This window comes from Phyllopteryx taeniolatus, chromosome 2, assembly GCF_024500385.1.
Source record: "Phyllopteryx taeniolatus isolate TA_2022b chromosome 2, UOR_Ptae_1.2, whole genome shotgun sequence".
Classification (NCBI taxonomy): domain Eukaryota; kingdom Metazoa; phylum Chordata; class Actinopteri; order Syngnathiformes; family Syngnathidae; genus Phyllopteryx; species Phyllopteryx taeniolatus.
Window position 1 is genome coordinate 10,233,780 of NC_084503.1, and position 17,515 is coordinate 10,251,294.

The window sequence follows — 17,515 nt, forward strand, 5'->3', positions numbered from 1 at the left end:
AATAAGAGCCCAACTTTTGCTAACTCAACAATGTTACCCCGCCCACACACACACACAAAGTGGAGGGCCCCTATGCGTATTTCCTTCTTTCTTGTGGTTATTTTTGTGTTTGTTTTTTAAAAAGAACATTGTTCTTATCGCCTTCCTTATGTATTTTTTTGGATTCATGCCAGGGGTCATGTTTTGTTTTATTCAACTATTTATTTTAATGTATGTAAAAATGGAAAAGAGATTTTATTTTAATTTGTATTTGTGTTGTTCTAAATGGGGGGGAAAAAGACATTTTGCCTCTTTTGAATATTACGGTATTATTGCATGTGGCCTGACCGACCTCATTAAATTGACCTTTGACTCACTAAATAAATTTTTGGCGGCCCTTCAAGAATTGTATTTGGGTACCCCTACCCTAGGTCAACACAATCCGTTCCGGGATGAAAGTTGTCATCCAGCCACTAAAATTGTTTTGGGAATAATGAAAATAAAGCAAAGTGATTCTGTTGCCATAATAATTCTACAGGCAATTGTTTTAAGTACCACTTGTCATACACATATAAGAATAAATTAATCATGTCTTAATGAAAATTAAGACAAAGTAAAAACAATAACACTCAATCTTCTTCAGGGACAAACGATGAAGCACATCTCACTGCCACTAGTAAAAACAACAAAACAGTTGAAAGTGATGCATGTGGTCAATTATTTGAACATCACAAAGTCTGCTTGCCTCACAGAACTCGGGGTTTTTATATCAGCCCGAACAACAGGCTGCTGTATGTCTTTCTGCCCCCGACTTGTAGTGCGCCATACTTTAGTGTTTTAAAAAAAAAGTGTTTATTACCCTTCATAGCTTTTAACAGTGGAAATACAAATCATACTGAAGTATTCAAAGAAAGCATCAATCATAGGCATTCTTTTTTTAATACTTTAAAATTGCATCAAGACTGTATGAGTATGCATATCCCAGAGCTGCCAAATGTTCCGGAACGTCCGTATTTTGTTACGGAAATCACTGAACGTTCCGGACACTGATTGTTCCGGATGTTGGAAAAAAAATCCAGCGACTGACACTTCCGTCACATCCACATTGAACAGCAGTTTGGTGCAAGCTATTTTATTCCGCCCCCTGGCTGCCAAGCCGCGGAGGCGAATGTTCTCTTTGCGTCCGGTGTCAAGGCATTATAGGTCACGGATCATCGCCTCCATGGTAGCAAATAAGCTACACTTCTTACCATGCTTCTTATACATATCGTTTACGTTATCAAGAAGGGAGGACAAGGAGTGGATAGGCGAAGGTGATGTCAAAGCCATGGTAATTCCTAAGCAATCATTACAAGCAGTTGCAAAACATCAAAATAAGTGATTTGGTGATACAGTACACTTGTCAGATAGGTCTGTCTGGAACAGCGTTTTTGTGGAGAGTAGCCAACTTTGAACAACAAAATAACAGGCCAATTAATGTGTTTAAAGATATAAATATAAAATAATGCACGTCCACACAGGACACCGCATCTGAACTGGAAATGAATTTGTACGTCAATGCACACGTCACTTCAGAAAGTGGGCAGGTTAAAAGTATATCATTATTATTAATAAATATTTGTAATATAAGATAAGACTTTATTAGTCCCACAATGGGGACATTTCCATAGTTTCAGTAGCAGTTGTGGATATAGGAAATATAACTATGTAATAGCATGCAAGAGAAGACATAATTACATCTCTTCTTCTTATATGCACTTCTTGTATTCATACAAGAAGTACATTGCACAAAACAGAAACGAAAACTATTGTCCATACATAAACTATCCAATTTAGTCTACCAGCAATGTTATTTGTTTGTTTGTAAAATAGTGCTGAGTTTTAATTTGGACGTTTCCGATCTGATTAATCTGCTTTAATAGACTTGGGATTTTTTTGTTTTGTTTTGTTACCAGTGTTGAACACAGAATTGGCAAAGGTGAATTAATTAATCCATACGCACAGATGTTTTTGATGATGGAACGTTGAAATCTCTCATACTGGCTGTAACTGCATCTGCCAACACAGGGTTTATGGAATAAAAACATTAAAATGACATAGTGAAGCCGTAATTTATTAATGATTATTATTATGACTGTCGCAACGTGATGTCCTTGACAAAATTTTGAAAATATGTAAATACAGACAAATTTGGAAAAATTGTTCTGGAAGTGAATGTTTATAGGTTGGCACCTCTGCTATCCTAATATTCACACATTACTGAATAGTCGTATTTATGTTTTGTTGATTTGAGCTTCTATCATGACACCTCCTACAGGTATGGAGGGAGTTCCCTGATAGGCTTGTTGGTTACCCGGGCCGACTGCACCTCTGGGACCATGAAATGGGAAAGTGGAAGTATGAGTCGGAGTGGACCAACGAGGTCTCCATGGTTCTGACGGGTGCTGCTTTTTACCACAAGGTGACCCAGTAGTTTCCACTTTCACATAGGCTTCCTTCTGATTATCTTAAGCTTTTTGTTTTAGTGCCATGACAAAAATAATCATAATAATGTTGCAGATGCAGATGTAACTTGTTTTGGGTGGGACGTTTTTCATTATAATTGGGGATTAAATGACATTTGGTTGGAGTGGGGGAGCAGTTTCCTGTAGACTGCTGTGTGTGGACTATTAAGGTTAAAAGGCAAGATTACATTGATGGATGAGCAGAACGTTGCAGGCCGGGCACACCACCTCTCAGTCACGCACTCAGTTTCGAAGCAAATTCTACCACAGCAGCCCCTCTTATGTACTTTTTGGTCATCCAGTGACTGCTTTATTCTCCTTATTGAGCATTTTCAAATGACTATTTTTTTTGTTGCAGTACTTCAACTACTTGTACACATACAAGATGCCGGGAGACATCAAGAACTGGGTCGATGCACACATGAACTGTGAAGATATTGCCATGAACTTTCTGGTGGCCAACGTTACTGGCAAAGCCCCCATAAAGGTACATTCATCTTATTGGCTGCTTTGGGGGCTCTAACCTCACAAAAAGAGGGGTGGAAGTGAAGACAGACAGAGCAGGCCAACATCTCTGGGTCTGATCAGTTGTCACCCTGACACTTCACTGCATGACCCCCCTCATCTAGGTTTGGGGGCCCAAACTCAAGTCCTGCATTAACCTCTCTTATCAGCGGTGTGGGGAGACTCCCACTCGGAGCTTATGGAAACACTCACACACTGCGACCAAATCGCAATCTGCAGACACCCCTACGCCTTCACCCAGTCTCTCCTTATCTCACACAGGTTCTTTCAGAAAATCCTGTCTTTCACTTCATTGTCTTCTCTGCTCCAAACACACGCATCTACTGCCGGAGTGTTGGGACTGAGGCGAGCCATACATCATCGCTCTGCTCAGCCAACATTCTCCCCACTGTGCTTGCATTCTTGTTGGAAGTGGCAGGCTTATTTCAGCAGACAGGACCATTTATTAGCTTGAAATGAACTGACATTTGTGGGTGTGACTTTCTTTAGGTGACCCCCAGGAAGAAGTTCAAGTGTCCTGAGTGTACTGCCATAGATGGCCTGTCCCTGGATCAGACGCACATGGTGGAGAGGTAATGCAGTTATCCGATGCAGAATTGTTTGTTTGGTCGTAGACTTTTGATCTTAAATTTTGATCATGATCAGGACCCAATATTTTTGACTTTTGGATTTTTATACATGGGCACAACAATGAAAGCCTGGAAGTTTGTGGATCGGCATTAGCTAATTCACACATTAGTTTATTTTATTTTTTTGGGGGGGGCTTATTTGCTGAAAAAAAAGACTTATTTGTCGTTTTTGTGTTCAAGCCAAAACAATGCAAGTAGTACTTTCGTGCCATCTTGTGTTCAAAGAACCTTGTGGAAATGAATTGTGGAGCTTCATTTAGACTGAATTAGTCTCTTGCCACCATCCTGTGGCATCTAGGTGCCAAGGATCTATGTTGTTTCATTTAGACAAAAGTAGTGCTCTCCTGCCGTTTTGTGGCATCTACAGACAATTGTAAACCTTTTGGAGGGGTCAATTACTTGAGAGGATTTTCCCTATTTGCGGCAGGGTTTGGGTCCTATCCCCCAGTGTACACCGTAGTCTGTATATGGTGACAGCTGAAAACAGGATATGAACAACTCAAACAAGTACAGTTTTGTGAGATCTTTGTGAACCACCCAGCCTCAGGATTATGACGGTTATCTATTGAGAAACCATCAAAATTCTTTATATTGATTATGCAGCAAAGTGGCCTAGTGTTTTTATTTTTCAATATTTTTTTGTTTATTTTTACTCAATCAGAACATTTGTTCGAAGTATGAGGGTTCGAATCTCTGCGCCTGCCTTCCTGTGTAGTGTTTGCATGTTCTAATAATAGTAATGCATTGCACACTTATATAGCACTCAGATACTTTACAATTGCAAGCACTATTCACTTACTCCACAGTCACACACTGGTGGTGGTGGTAAGCTAGTTGTGTAGCCACAGCCATCCTTAGGCAGTCTGACAGAAGCATTGCTGCCATTCTGCACCTGCAGCCCCTCCAACCACCACCAAACATCCACACACAATAATTCGTAGGCAATTTGGCTTAGGTGTCTTGCCCACAGACACGACGACAACATGGGATCGAACGGGGCTACGAACCGGCGACCCTTCGGTTGCAGGGTGTACCGCTTACTCTTGGCGCCATGCCGCCCAATGCTTGCAAAGCAATCTTCCAATGCAATGGGTTTTCTCCACATTCTTCTTTTATTTTTTTTTTTTAAGCCTGTCCTGTTCACCTGCATGGCCTTGCAGAATGGTGGATCTGTATGCCTTTGTGCTGGAAGAGTTTTGCTATGCAACAGGGGGGAGTTTGGACTACTCCCTCTGCTTATTTTTAGCCAGCTGTCACCCAAAAACTGTCATAGCCCGCCAAAGCGAGCCCATGTTACGCACCCGTCATTAGCAAGGACGGGCGAGGGTGCCAAGGGAGGGGAGAGGAAGGCAGGGCCCAGAGGGGGGCTAGGGGGGCGGACCCCCATCTCTCCGTGGCCAAGTCAAGCCAAGTGAAATGTGAAAACCACACACCCACATTCCCAAAAAAATGCATGTTAGGTTAATTGTAAATTGTCCATAGTGTCAGTTTTTGTTTGTCTCTTTGTGCCCTGTGATTGGTTAGCAACCATTCATATACCCTGCCTCCTGTGCCCCAAATCAGCTGGCATAGTATAAGCTCACCTGGGTGAAATGAGAGCTGGATGGATGGCTGGATGATATTTTATGATTGTGGTATAGAACTGGACTAAATCATAATGAGGTGCCTCCATAATCCAAAAATATTAGAACCAACTCACAGCTTGTTGCAGTGTAATTTTACACTACTGCAAACGTCAACCACAATGATAAAAATATTGTGAAGTTCTAGTGCCACCAGAAAGTATTCACACCCATTCACGTTTTCCATATTTTCCTGTGTTAAGGCCTTTTTATACTCCCGCGCGACCTACAGCGCCCTCATTACATCATGTGACCAACGTATTGGGCTGCACGGCCCCTATGCGTCACTTGACGTGCACACGGCAAAAATTGTCGCCACGCATAGAATGCCGCGGAGATCCACTCTCGTGATTGGTCCGTTTTAGTCACATGCTGTGATGACGTACTTACTCAGCTTTTCCCTTGGTTCCACATACCACCGCCGCCGCCTTCTTGATCGATTTGGCAGTATGATTACACATGTCATCTAGGTCCATTTGTTCTAGCAGACACTGTTCCACGGTCGCCATTCTTGTTGCTTTGTTCCTTGTTCCGAAAAGGAAAGGAAAAACGGCTACCGGAAATGGCCATAAAATGCAGAGGAAACTCCACCCTGTGGTGTCCTAGCCAATAGCAGCCGTAGCGACACCCCTGACTTGGAGGAGAACTGCAGCACATTTTCAAAACAGTGCGCGTGGGTTACGCTCGAGTAGAAAGGCAAACTGCGCGCGGGATAGCCGCAGTGACATCAGCGCGGTCGCTGTCCGCGTGAGTGTAAAGAAGCCTTTAGACGTATTCTATAGTTTTCTTTAAAGAAAAAAAATACATAAAATATCCCATAATAAAAAAGTAAAAATGTATTTTCAGACAATTGTGTAAATTTATAAAAAATGTAAACATTCAAGCATAATAGGTACATAAGTATTCACACCCTTTGCTGTGCCTCTCAAACTTAAGCACAGGTGCATCTGATTTCCACTGATCATCCTTGAGATGGTTCTACAACTTGAATAGAGTCTACCTGTGATAAATTCAGTTGATTGAACATAATTTGGAATGGCACACACCTGTCTATATAAGGTCTCATAGTTGGCAGTGCATATCAGAGCAGAAACCAAGCAATGAAGTCTCAGGACCCTTCCTAGAGCTGGCCATCCGACCAAGCTGAGTAACTGAAGAAGAAGGGCCTTGGTCAGAGAGATGAACAAGAGCCCTATGGTCACTAAGGCGGCACTCCAGTGTTGCCTTGCGGGGATAGGAGAACCATCCAGAAGGTCAGCCATTGCTAACGCACGCCACCAATCAGGCCTTTATGGTAGAGTGGCCAGACAGAAGCCACTTCTCACTAAATGGCACATGGCAGCCCGCTTGGAGTTTGCCAAAAGGCACCTTAAGGATTCTCAGACATGCAGAAACAAAATTATCTGGTCTGATGAACCCAAAATAGAACTTTTGGGCCTGAATTGGAAGTGTGATATCTGGAGAAGAGGAGACACTGCTCATCACCTGGCTAACACCATCCCTACTGTGAGGCATTGTGATGGCAGCATCATGCTGTGGGGCTGTTTTTCTGCTGCAGGAACTGGGCAACTAGTCCACACAGAGGGTAAGATCAACGCTGCCAAATGTAGAGAAATTCTTCAGGAGAACTTGCTCCAGAGAGCTCTGGAACTCAGACTTCACCTTCCAACACGACAATGACCCAAAGCACACAGCCAAGATAACCAAGGAGTGGCTTCAGGAGCAGCCTGTCAATGTCCTTGAGTGGCCCAGCCAGAGCCCGGACTTGAATCCAATCGAACATCTCTGGAACGACCTAAAAATCGACGCTGCCCATCCAACTTGACTGGCCTTGAGAGAATCTGCAGAGAAGAATGGGAGAAAATGCCCCAAAACAGATGTGCCAAGCTCATAGAGACATACCCAAGAAGATGATTGCTGCCAAAGGTGCTTGAAGAAAATATTAAGCCAAGGGTGAGACTACTTATGTACCTATTATGTTTACATTTTCAGTAAATTTGCACAACTGTCTGGAAATAGGTTTTTACTTTGTCATTATGGGATACTTTATGTAGATTTCTTTAAAAGAAAACTATACTCAAATCAGCTTTAGAATAAGTCTGTACCATAGCAAAATGAGAAAAAAGGGGTGTGAATACTTTCTGGTGGCACTGTAATACCTCTGTGGCAATGTCCATTAAAACCTAGAATTATTGTTTATGCTCTTGTATTTGATCCCATGATTAGAGTGAATATGTTCATATTGTGGCTGGTTAGTGCACACTTATCTCACAAAACAGAACTGTACTTGTTTCAGTTGTTCACAGCAACAGCTAAATACAGACTACAGATGTTCTTAGTTTCCGTCGGTCCCGACATACCGCATTTGAAGTTTATCGATTTTTCATTGTCATACCAAAGATCCACACCGGTTCTCATCCAAATCCATTAGCAAGTTAATCCTATAACCATCCTACAAGTTTTTCCATCCATTGAGATTCTATACTTTCAGCTTCACTGTGAACTCCACATTTGAGCTTAAATAGATTTTGTTTTTCTCCCTAGATCTGAGTGCATCAACAAGTTTGCATCAGTTTTTGGCACCATGCCTCTGAAGGTGGTGGAGCACCGGGCCGACCCGGTTCTCTACAAAGACGACTTCCCAGAGAAACTCAAAAGCTTCCCCAACATCGGCAGCCTCTGACCAGCACGCATTCCGTGTTTGGACCTCACTACAGCTTCAGCAGAGCCACACTTGACTTTTCTGCCATTATACATTCTCTTGTACAGTGCTTTTATGTTCCCGTCACCTCTTTCATGTTAAATTGAAAATGCATGTTTGGTTTGGGATTCTTACACCCGATGTTAATCATGACTGATGAGTGATCCTCACTGAGCTTTAGCTATGATGGGATCACTGCATATGTACATTTATACATATGGATTTTGCTTCAGGAATGAATATTAGTTGTAATTTATTATTCCATATTTAACGTTTAAACGGTTTTGTGGACTGGTTGGGGTGGGTATGGTTAATGGGTCTGTCTTAGCTGCAAACAAACAAGACAAGAAGAAATTCCCTGATTGGACAAAGTTGCTCTCAGAAATCTAATATTTAGATTTTTCTGTTGATCACATTGCTGAGCTACTGGATTGTCTTCCGTGCATGTGATGTTAAATTGCTCGTGTGTCCGACACATCTTACAGATCAATAAATATTGCCTTGTGCTGAATCGGTGTATTGAATTTTTGATGCTGTTATTTATCCAGCTAAGTTTTGTATGTTTTTTTTCTATCCTTTGTTCATTCGAGGTTAAAAGTTTTTAAGACGTTACCTTTGCTTTGCAATGGCTTTTTTTTTTTTTTTTTTTTTTGGTTTTTTTTGCTTTTTTGGGTGGGTTATTTTTGTTTTAAAATCCATGAGGTCACTGTAATTGATTTACATTTTATGACAGATAATGATATTCCTAACTTTGTAATATGAAACAAAATGAAAACTACAACCCCAATTCCAATGAAGTTGGGACGTTCTGTTAAACATAAATAAAAACAGAATACAATGATTTACAAATCACGTTCGACCTATCTTTAATTGAATACACTTCAAAGACAATATCTTTAATGTTCAAACTGATGAACTTTTGTTTTTAGCAAATAATCATTAACTTAGAATTTTATGCCTGGAACACGTTCCAAAAAAGCTGGGACAGGGTCATGTTTACCACTGTGGTACATCATCTTTTCTTTTAACAACATTCAATAAATGTTTGGGAACTGAGGACACTAATTGTTGAAGCTTTGTAGGTGGAATTCTTTCCCATACTTGCTTGATGTACAGCTACTGTTCAACAGTCCGGGGTCTCCGTTGTATTTTACGCTTCATATTGCGCCACACATTTTCAATGGGAGACAGTCTAGTACCCACACTCTTGTACTATGAAGCCACGCTGTTGTAACGTGCAGAATGTTGTTTGGCATTGTCTTACTGAAATAAGCAGGGGCGTCTGTGAAAAAAGACGTTGCTTGGATGGCAGCATATGTTTCTCCAAAACCTGTATGTACCTTTCACCATTAATGGTGCCTTCACAGATGTGTAAGTTACCCATGCCATTGGCACTGATACAACCCCGTACCATCACAGATGCTGGCTTTTGAACTTTACATCCATAACTATCTGGATGGTTCGTTTCCTCTTTGGCCCGGAGGACACGACGTCCACGATTTCCCAAAACAATTTGAAATGTGGACTCGTCGGACCACAGACCACTTTTCCACTTTGCATCAGTCCATCGTAGATGAGCTCGACCCCAGAGAAGCCGGCGGCGTTTCTGGGTATTGTTGATAAATGGCTTTTGCTTTGCATAGTAGTTTCAAGTTGCACTTACGGATGTAGCTCCAAACTGTATTTGCTGACATTGGTTTTCTGAAGTGTTCCTGAGCCCATGTGGTGATATCCTTTACACATTGATGTTGGTTTTTGATGCAGTGCCGCCTGAGGGATCGAAGGTCACGGGCATTCAATGTTGGTTTTCAGCCTTGCCGCTTACATGCAGTGATTTCTCCAGATTCTCTGAACCTTTTGATGATGATATGGACCGTAGATGATGAAATCCCAAATTCCTTGCAATTGTACGTTGAGGAACATTTTCCTTAAACTGTTCGACTATTTTCTCACGCACTTGTTCAAAAAGAGGTGAACCTCGCCCCATCTTTGCTTGTGAATGACTGAGCAATTCAGGGAAGCTCCTTTTATACCCAATCATGGCACCCACCTGTTCCCAATTAGCCTGTTCACCTGTGGGATGTTCCAAACAGGTGTTTGATGAGGATTCCTCAACTTTCTCAGTCTTTTTTGCCACCTGTCCCAGCTTTTTCGGAACGTGTTGCAGCCATAAAATTCCAAGTTAATGATTATTTGCTCAAAACAATCAAGTGTCTCAGTTTGAACATTAAATATCTTGTCTTTGTAGTGTATTCAATTAAATATAGGTTGAACATGATTTGGAAGTCATTGTAATCTGTTTTTATTTATGTTTTAACACAACATCCCAACTTCACTGGAATTGGGGTTGTACAATAACAAGTCTGCTTTTGTCATCTCTTGCCCTTTTTTCACATTTGTGATTACGATGTGGTTGTTGAAAGATGACACAAGTTGTATTTATATTTTGATATCCTCCTTTACTTGGAATCTGTGAAGGTCCAAATCAGCCTCCATGACATTGTCCCCTGCCCTCGCCTCCCCAGCCTGTCACCTGTTGTTAATATAGGCTGTCTAATCCACCCTGTTCAGTGTCAGCAGTTCAAAAGAGTGCAGTTCGTATTTTTGTCATCTTCATTTAGCGTCACACCCTTGCGCGCTGTGCGATCTCATTTCATGACTCGTGTTCCATCAAAGGCACTGAAAGGATTTTGGGATGAGACAACATTTGGGGTTCGAAGACATAATGCAGTTACACACTGCATATTTGTAGTTTGGGATGCGCCAGCAGTTTCTAATAGCTGTCAAGACCTGGGGACTTTCTCAACACTGGAGGAAAAAGAGAAGAAGCTTGAGGGACATTCTATCATTGTGGGTTTTGCTGTGTAACCTTATTTAAATGATCATTTAAATGAAATGTATTATTGTTTCATACCTTGCAAAACAGATGCTATAAAGAAGAGTTGCAATAACTTATTGTACTTTAATCACACAAAAATATCACACAAGTCATAGCTTCAAGGTACAACAATTACACATACAGTATAGTGGGGGAAAGAACAAAAAATGCTTGATTTAAAAAAAAAACAAAAAAAAACACAAGACTGGATCATCTCCAAGAGTCTTAGAACATTTACATGCACACATTAAAACACATGATACAAATACTCTTGTACTGATAGCATGACTTCAGTAGTATTAAAAAGGGAGACCAGCTGAGGCCATGGCATCAACTCATGTTGCATATTCCTTCTGGAGGATAAAGACAGCCTATCTTGTAGAAAAGAGGAAGATGTCAGCAGAGATGTGTTGATCCAAATTGAACAAAGCATAGCTGTAAACATGGGTATGTATTATAACATACTGTAACTGTATGTCCACATAGTCTGTGTGGACACTGCAGCCCAAAGACAGTCGAGTGTGTCTATCCTGAAACACAATCCTGCAGGCTCCCCAGGGCTCAGTGTTAATTAAAAATCCTTCCTGGGTTGGCTGCGCCTCGACCCTGAGCCAGAGAGCTCTGCGACGGGGGCTGCAGTCGGACCGGTGGACACATTGTGCAAAGGGCCAAGCGAAGAGCATCAACTTTAGGGGGGGGGGGGGTCTTTGAAAGGAGAGACATGACAGCTGAGGGGGAAGCATGTGTGAGGCATGTTTGTTTTGCATTTAGCCCCTGAGCACAGCTGTGTGCACTGTCCTTTTCCCAGAACACCGGAACACAGCAGAAACCCTCCACCCAAGCCCCCAGCAAGTAAAGGGGGCCCCCATGTCTACATATCCAAGACAATCCTCTCACTTTTGATATATGGACTATACAGTCTAGATTATGTCCTGCATATGCCTTGGATTTGGACCAAGGGGTAAAACTGGATGTAATTTTGGACACGTCCAGTGTGATGTGCTCTGCTGACAGATTATAGCCTGCACTATACTTCTTTCACCTGCTGAGAAGGTCTGTGAATGTGGTTCCTATTTAGGGGATTATCAACGGTTACTGTGCCCAAAACTCCTCTACAAGATATCAGCTTCATGCTTTGGTACCATGCAACCTTGGTTAGGCTATCAGCCTAACCGAGGCCCTCGCGAACAAAGGAACGTACCTGACATCGTGTTAGGAATTTAGCAGTGTAAACGTCATCTGCTATTTTTGTCCTCAGGCATCAGGGGGAATAATAAAATGTCCCACAGTGGACATGAGCGCATCCATGTTGGATGAAAGTAAACAAGGAGCAGAGGCTGCTATTAACAAGCATGGAAGAGAGCTGCTCTGACACACCAACTTGACCGTATACACTGAGGCACACCTCATAGACAAGGATTAACCATTACAAAGACATTGGTTGAACAATTTGTATGCTTCCAGCTGTATGGATTGGAAACAGATTGGGCAATGCTGATTTCGGCAAGGCAAACTCCATAAGGCCCGCTTGGCTGAATTTGCTGTGGAAGAACCTGATTGTATGAGAGCTCCGAAGCTCAGTTTCTTTGCATTTCAGTCCAAAGAAAAAAAAAAAAAAGAATGAAAGTACCATAACATTTAAAGCTGTAACACGTAAATCTTTAACACTGACTTTTGACTGCTGTACACTTCAGCTTTGTGTGAAAAAGAACATCACTTTTAAGTATTTCTTGTCGGTTTTTTTTGTTGTTTTTTTTTTAAATCTTCACCAGATTCTCTTCTCAAAGATGGTTGGTGTTATGTTATTATTGATGTCAGTCTGAGTGACATGTAGGCACTTCTTTTCTTGACACTACTGATTCTTAAAATGAAAAACTGCCACATAGAAACAGAGCTTGCATTGTTTGGGTGCAGGCTCCGCGAACACAACAGCCAACAGATGTTTCTGGTAGCGGGAACAGATGATAATCTCTGAAATACACACTTGGTTATTATTTCAAATCATTTAAATCAATGCTGAAGGGAGCTGATTTGTAGCTACTACTATAAATAAAATAACATTTGAATTTTAGCCTGTAAAGATGTTTGATTTTAAAGCAAATCCAGCACAAAAAAACAACTTAAATTTTTTAAATAATAAAGTTAGAATAAAAGAGCACCTGAAATCACTGAAAGCACTGTACAAACAAACCTTGTATTTTAGCAAATAAGTGCATGAATTAGTTTGAAATCAATAAAGCATCACCAATACTGCACTCTAACCACACAAAGTCATCTCCCACTCCACCAAGGCCACTCATCGACTTTGGGGGCTGTCTTTCAAAATTGCTTCATCATTTGCATTTTTTTCTGTAGCCTGAATGAAGGTAGTCACTGTTGCTTGGAGATTTACATTTGCGTGCCTTCACCCCACACCGGCTTGGCTCGGACATCAGAGGGGAGATAAAGACGGTCCCCTTCAGCAGGTATCCGCACATCATGAGGCCCAAGATATGGCGGCACTATGCTCTTTGGCCTTCATGCGCAGAGAGGCGATGCTGGAGGACTTGCGGTCAGGGTCCATGTTGAGGTCGTAGGCGTTGAGCCCCGTCGCCATGCCGGGGGATCCTCCAAAGAGGCCGCCCATGTGAGCCTGGCCCATGTGACCTCCGGGGCTCGGAACACCCAGGAACTCGGACACCCCGCTGGCCGAGTGGGGGTGAGGAGTCATGCAGGACGTCACCGTGTCACAGGGCACCACGCAGCCTGGCACGGGTGACGCTGCACTGCTGCCGCTAATCCAGGATGGATTCTGTATCTGACACAAAAGAGGGGGAAGGAAATCAACATATACAAAGAGAGGAATCTAATCTAATCCAAAGCCTTCCAACTCAGTAAGGCTTGCTGATGTAACTTCAACTATATGAGCAATGGGACTGTTTGGTAAACTAATCCGATTTTAAATTTGCCTCATAGGGCCAGCTTGCTGGCCCACATTGACATCAGCAGTTTTCTGTCCTCTGATTGGTTGGTCAGAGCGCAACTTTTCCACCCAAATTCGACTAGCAAATTCGACCATGCATGAATATATTTCATAATCAGCATTTCTAGTGAGTATGATGCATTGTATTTTGTTTATTTAATGTTTTTGGTCATGTTATTAGGCACATTTTAATTCTGAATTGCTCCAGATGAGCATTATGTTTCTGTATTGCGTTGAAGTTGCAGTTTCTATAATAGCAACATGATGTTGGTATTACGAGGTGAATTAACCACGATGAACATACTGTAAATTTAAACATTTTATGAAATAGGGATGATTAATTTCAGGGGTGTTTTGGGCAGAGGATTAGAAGATGGGTTACTGGGATAAGTAATAGTAAGTAGTATTTAGTAGTGTTGTGGATGTTTTTGTTCTGCTTACATTTTGTCAATCAACATTAAAACATTTATAAGTAAACAGTAGAAGTCAAAAAAACAACAACAACACGATAGCCCATAAATAAGTATATCACAGGCCAATGAAAAAATGTAAGTACAGTAAGTAAGTAGTGTATGTCATATGTCATGAACCCAGAACCCCCTGTATAAGAATGTTGGGCTTTACTCCCTTTTTACACACCGCCATTATTCTGAACATAACTGGATAGACATCAACTTGCAATACCTGTGCGTAACTCTCGGGACGTGTCAGCAGTGGCAGCTCGTAAGCCGTGGAGAAGTGCGTTCGAACCTGCTGCATCTGACCAAAACGCTCCCTCTTTCTCCATTTGGCCCGCCGGTTCTGGAACCACACCTGCGCAGAGGACGCATGCTCATTTAGAACAACATCCCTGCCTTTGCTTAGCAACACTTATTTAGGGTAAGGAACCATATTTGGTTACCCAAACTTAGTTAAAATGGACAACGAAAGGTGATGAGAGAAACGAAAGAATTAAATCTTATTACATCTACATTTATTAATATCAATATTATCCCGAATAGACTGCAGGGCGGCACGGTGGACTATTAGTGAATACATCTGCCTCACAGTTCTTAGCTTTGTGCTTTCGAATCTCAGTTTATGCCCTCCTGTGTGGAGTTTGTATGTTCTCCCTTGGCATCCATCCACAATACAAAAACATCATGTCAGGTTCATCGAAGACTCTAAATTGATAATAAAAAAAGATAATCATGTAAAAATATATAAAATAAATAATATATATATATATATATGTATAATAATATAATATAAAATAAATACATCTAAAAACAGTCAGCACGGTGGACGACTGGTTAGAGCGTCAGCATCACAGTTCTGAGGACCTGGGTTCAATCCCCGGCATGTTCTCCCAGTGCCTGCGTGAGTTTTCCCCGGGTACTCCGGTTTCCTCCCACAACCCAAAAACATGCATGGTGTGTTGACTGAAGAGTAAATTGCTCATAGTTGTGAATGCGAGTGTGAATGGTTGCTTGTCTATGTGTGCCCTGCGATCAATTCCGGGCGGGTGTAACCCGGCTCTCGCCCATAGCCAACTGGGATAAGCTCCAGCTCCCTAGTGACCCTAGTAAGAAGAAGAAGTAGTATTAAAAATGGATGGATGATCCTCATTAATAAATCTAACAAAATTCTGAATGAATAAATGAAAACAAAACAAAAACATTGCCCTAATTCTGGGCACTGGACAAACGTTTTCGGCCAACTGGCCATCACATCTCCAGGAAATGAAGTGAATATACGGTAATGTAGTACTGCTTTAACAGCTTCATCGCTTCTGGTAAGACCTTCTGCAAGATGTTGGCCTTTGAATGTACTAAAGAGCACTTTACCGTTCAAGTTGTAATATATATATTTTTATTGACGCTTGGACCAGACGAGCGTTTGATCAATGAAAAGAAATAAATAAATAAGAAGCTTGGAAAATGCTGGCAAAAAGGGTGCGCAGGTTCTCTAAACAGCCTTCATTTATACAACAAAATGTAAACAGATCTCTCTCAGTTCACCTTTGCTTGTTTGCAATGTGACAAGAGCTGAGTGCCTCATGTTTCCTCAAACCATATTTGACGTTTGGACTTAAAACTGCTGTGTAATGAAAGCATCAGTGTGTTGAGTGACATCACACTGGCTGAAGCCGTGACACCAGTCCCACCGGCGGATTGATTAGCGCCCAAAGTGAGCTTCTTGTGTTTCACCTATCAGCTCTTTGCATGTACACTGCACTAAGATTAGGAGGCAATAATGGGAACGTTGAAACGTGAGATGGAATTGCGCCTTAGCTTTGTTTGCATTTTCCTTTTTAATTTCCTGTAGCCTAAAGCTCCTGGCGTTCCGATACTGTCGCTGCATAAATTACAGAAGCACAGCAGATGTCTTCCTCTGCGCTTTCTTACACGCAGCCTTCAAATGTAACAAGACTACAGTGATACGCTAACTGTTCCAGAATCAGTTTATACCTTTTTCCTAATGCAAGATGATTCATGAGCGTCTCATTCTGTTCGAATCTCCCAGCCCAATCTGGAGGTTATTATGAAGGGAGAATGTATTTGCATGTTGCACACACTGTCTCGTGACAGTAATTGGTAAAGACCTTGACAGCTTAAGTAGCTGCTGGACTTTCAATGAGGCTTTATTTATGTTGCAGCCCGAGAGAGCGAGCGAGCAGAGAAATGCCAAACAGGCCCCAGCAGGAGAGCTGCACGGGCCCAGGAACACTTTGAAGTGTGAGAGCGGCTTGGAGGATTGATAACCCGCCTCCGCTGTCACTCACGTCAGCTGAACAGAAATCTGAGGCTGAGCCTGGCTTCAGTTTTCTAACACCCCCAAAGCACCGTTAATATGACGGAAACACTTTGGACCAGTGTTGTGGTTCGCGAAATGTAGGCTTGTGCTGTTTGACCCCCTAATCCTACCATATACACTGACTAATCACAACATTAGGCACATGTGTGTTGGAAACATTCAGCACTTGACAAACAATACTCCAGTTTCATCGACACTGTCAGCGAGATATTAACCTATGTTCATTCTTGTGGTTGTAATGCATCAGATTTTTTTTATCGACTCACCATTAATGTGTACAGTATATTCTGTATATACAGGTGCATCGAAAATCAATTTGAATATTGTATGAAAGCCCATTTGTTTCAGTAGTTAAATTCCAACGCAGTAGAAATAGGAGCCCTAATCTCTATATGAATTTTTTTTGGGATTATTTATTGAGATGGTGAATCTTGTCTTTTTGTTAGTTTCAATTGAAGATGATCCAAAAATTATGTAAAAAAATAAATAAATCATTCCCACCTCAACAATAATAAACCAATTGCATCGGTTATAATTATTATGCCTGTTGCGGGTGGTCAGTATATTTCATCCACACGCAGACGTGCGCACACACACTTATGCATACTATAGTATAGCGCGCAGGATCATTAATGTTCCACCAAAGTCATTTATGTGTTTCTAAATACATTAAATATGTTCGAAGGTAATAAGTGTTGAAAGCATGCAAAGACTGAGAGCGATTTAGTACTGAATTGTTGAGATGCAGCGTCAAACTCTTTTTCACCACCTCAGCTCGCCGGATTTTGCAGTGCAACTTTCATCTAAAAAAATGTAGTCTGTCATCTCAGAATGCATGCATTTATTTTCTATGCACTTGTCATCATTAGGATTGGAGATGAACTGGAGCAGGGTACACCCTGGACTGGTCGCCACTCAG

The 17,515-nt window shown here is 41.6% G+C and overlaps 2 protein-coding genes across 5 annotated transcripts in view; one reads left to right on the forward strand and one right to left on the reverse strand.

The window, feature by feature from the left end:
* The window catches only part of ext2 (exostosin glycosyltransferase 2), a 33,527-nt gene extending 25,056 nt beyond the window's left edge, over positions 1 to 8,471 (forward strand). For all 4 annotated transcript variants that reach the window (XM_061759551.1, XM_061759569.1, XM_061759560.1 and 1 more), the window contains 4 exons: positions 2,297 to 2,440; positions 2,842 to 2,970; positions 3,498 to 3,580; positions 7,804 to 8,471. In XM_061759551.1, the coding sequence (XP_061615535.1) occupies positions 2,297 to 2,440; positions 2,842 to 2,970; positions 3,498 to 3,580; positions 7,804 to 7,942 (495 nt within the window). In that variant the 3' untranslated portion in view covers positions 7,943 to 8,471. The remainder of the gene's footprint in view (positions 1 to 2,296; positions 2,441 to 2,841; positions 2,971 to 3,497; positions 3,581 to 7,803) is intronic.
* Positions 8,472 to 10,918: 2,447 nt separating this feature from the next.
* The window catches only part of LOC133470782 (homeobox protein aristaless-like 4), a 28,117-nt gene continuing 21,520 nt past the window's right edge, over positions 10,919 to 17,515 (reverse strand). The window contains exons 3-4 of the mRNA XM_061759593.1: positions 14,485 to 14,613; positions 10,919 to 13,635 (exon numbers count right to left, since the gene is read on the reverse strand). Of these exons, the coding sequence (XP_061615577.1) occupies positions 13,315 to 13,635; positions 14,485 to 14,613 (450 nt within the window). The 3' untranslated portion in view covers positions 10,919 to 13,314. The remainder of the gene's footprint in view (positions 13,636 to 14,484; positions 14,614 to 17,515) is intronic.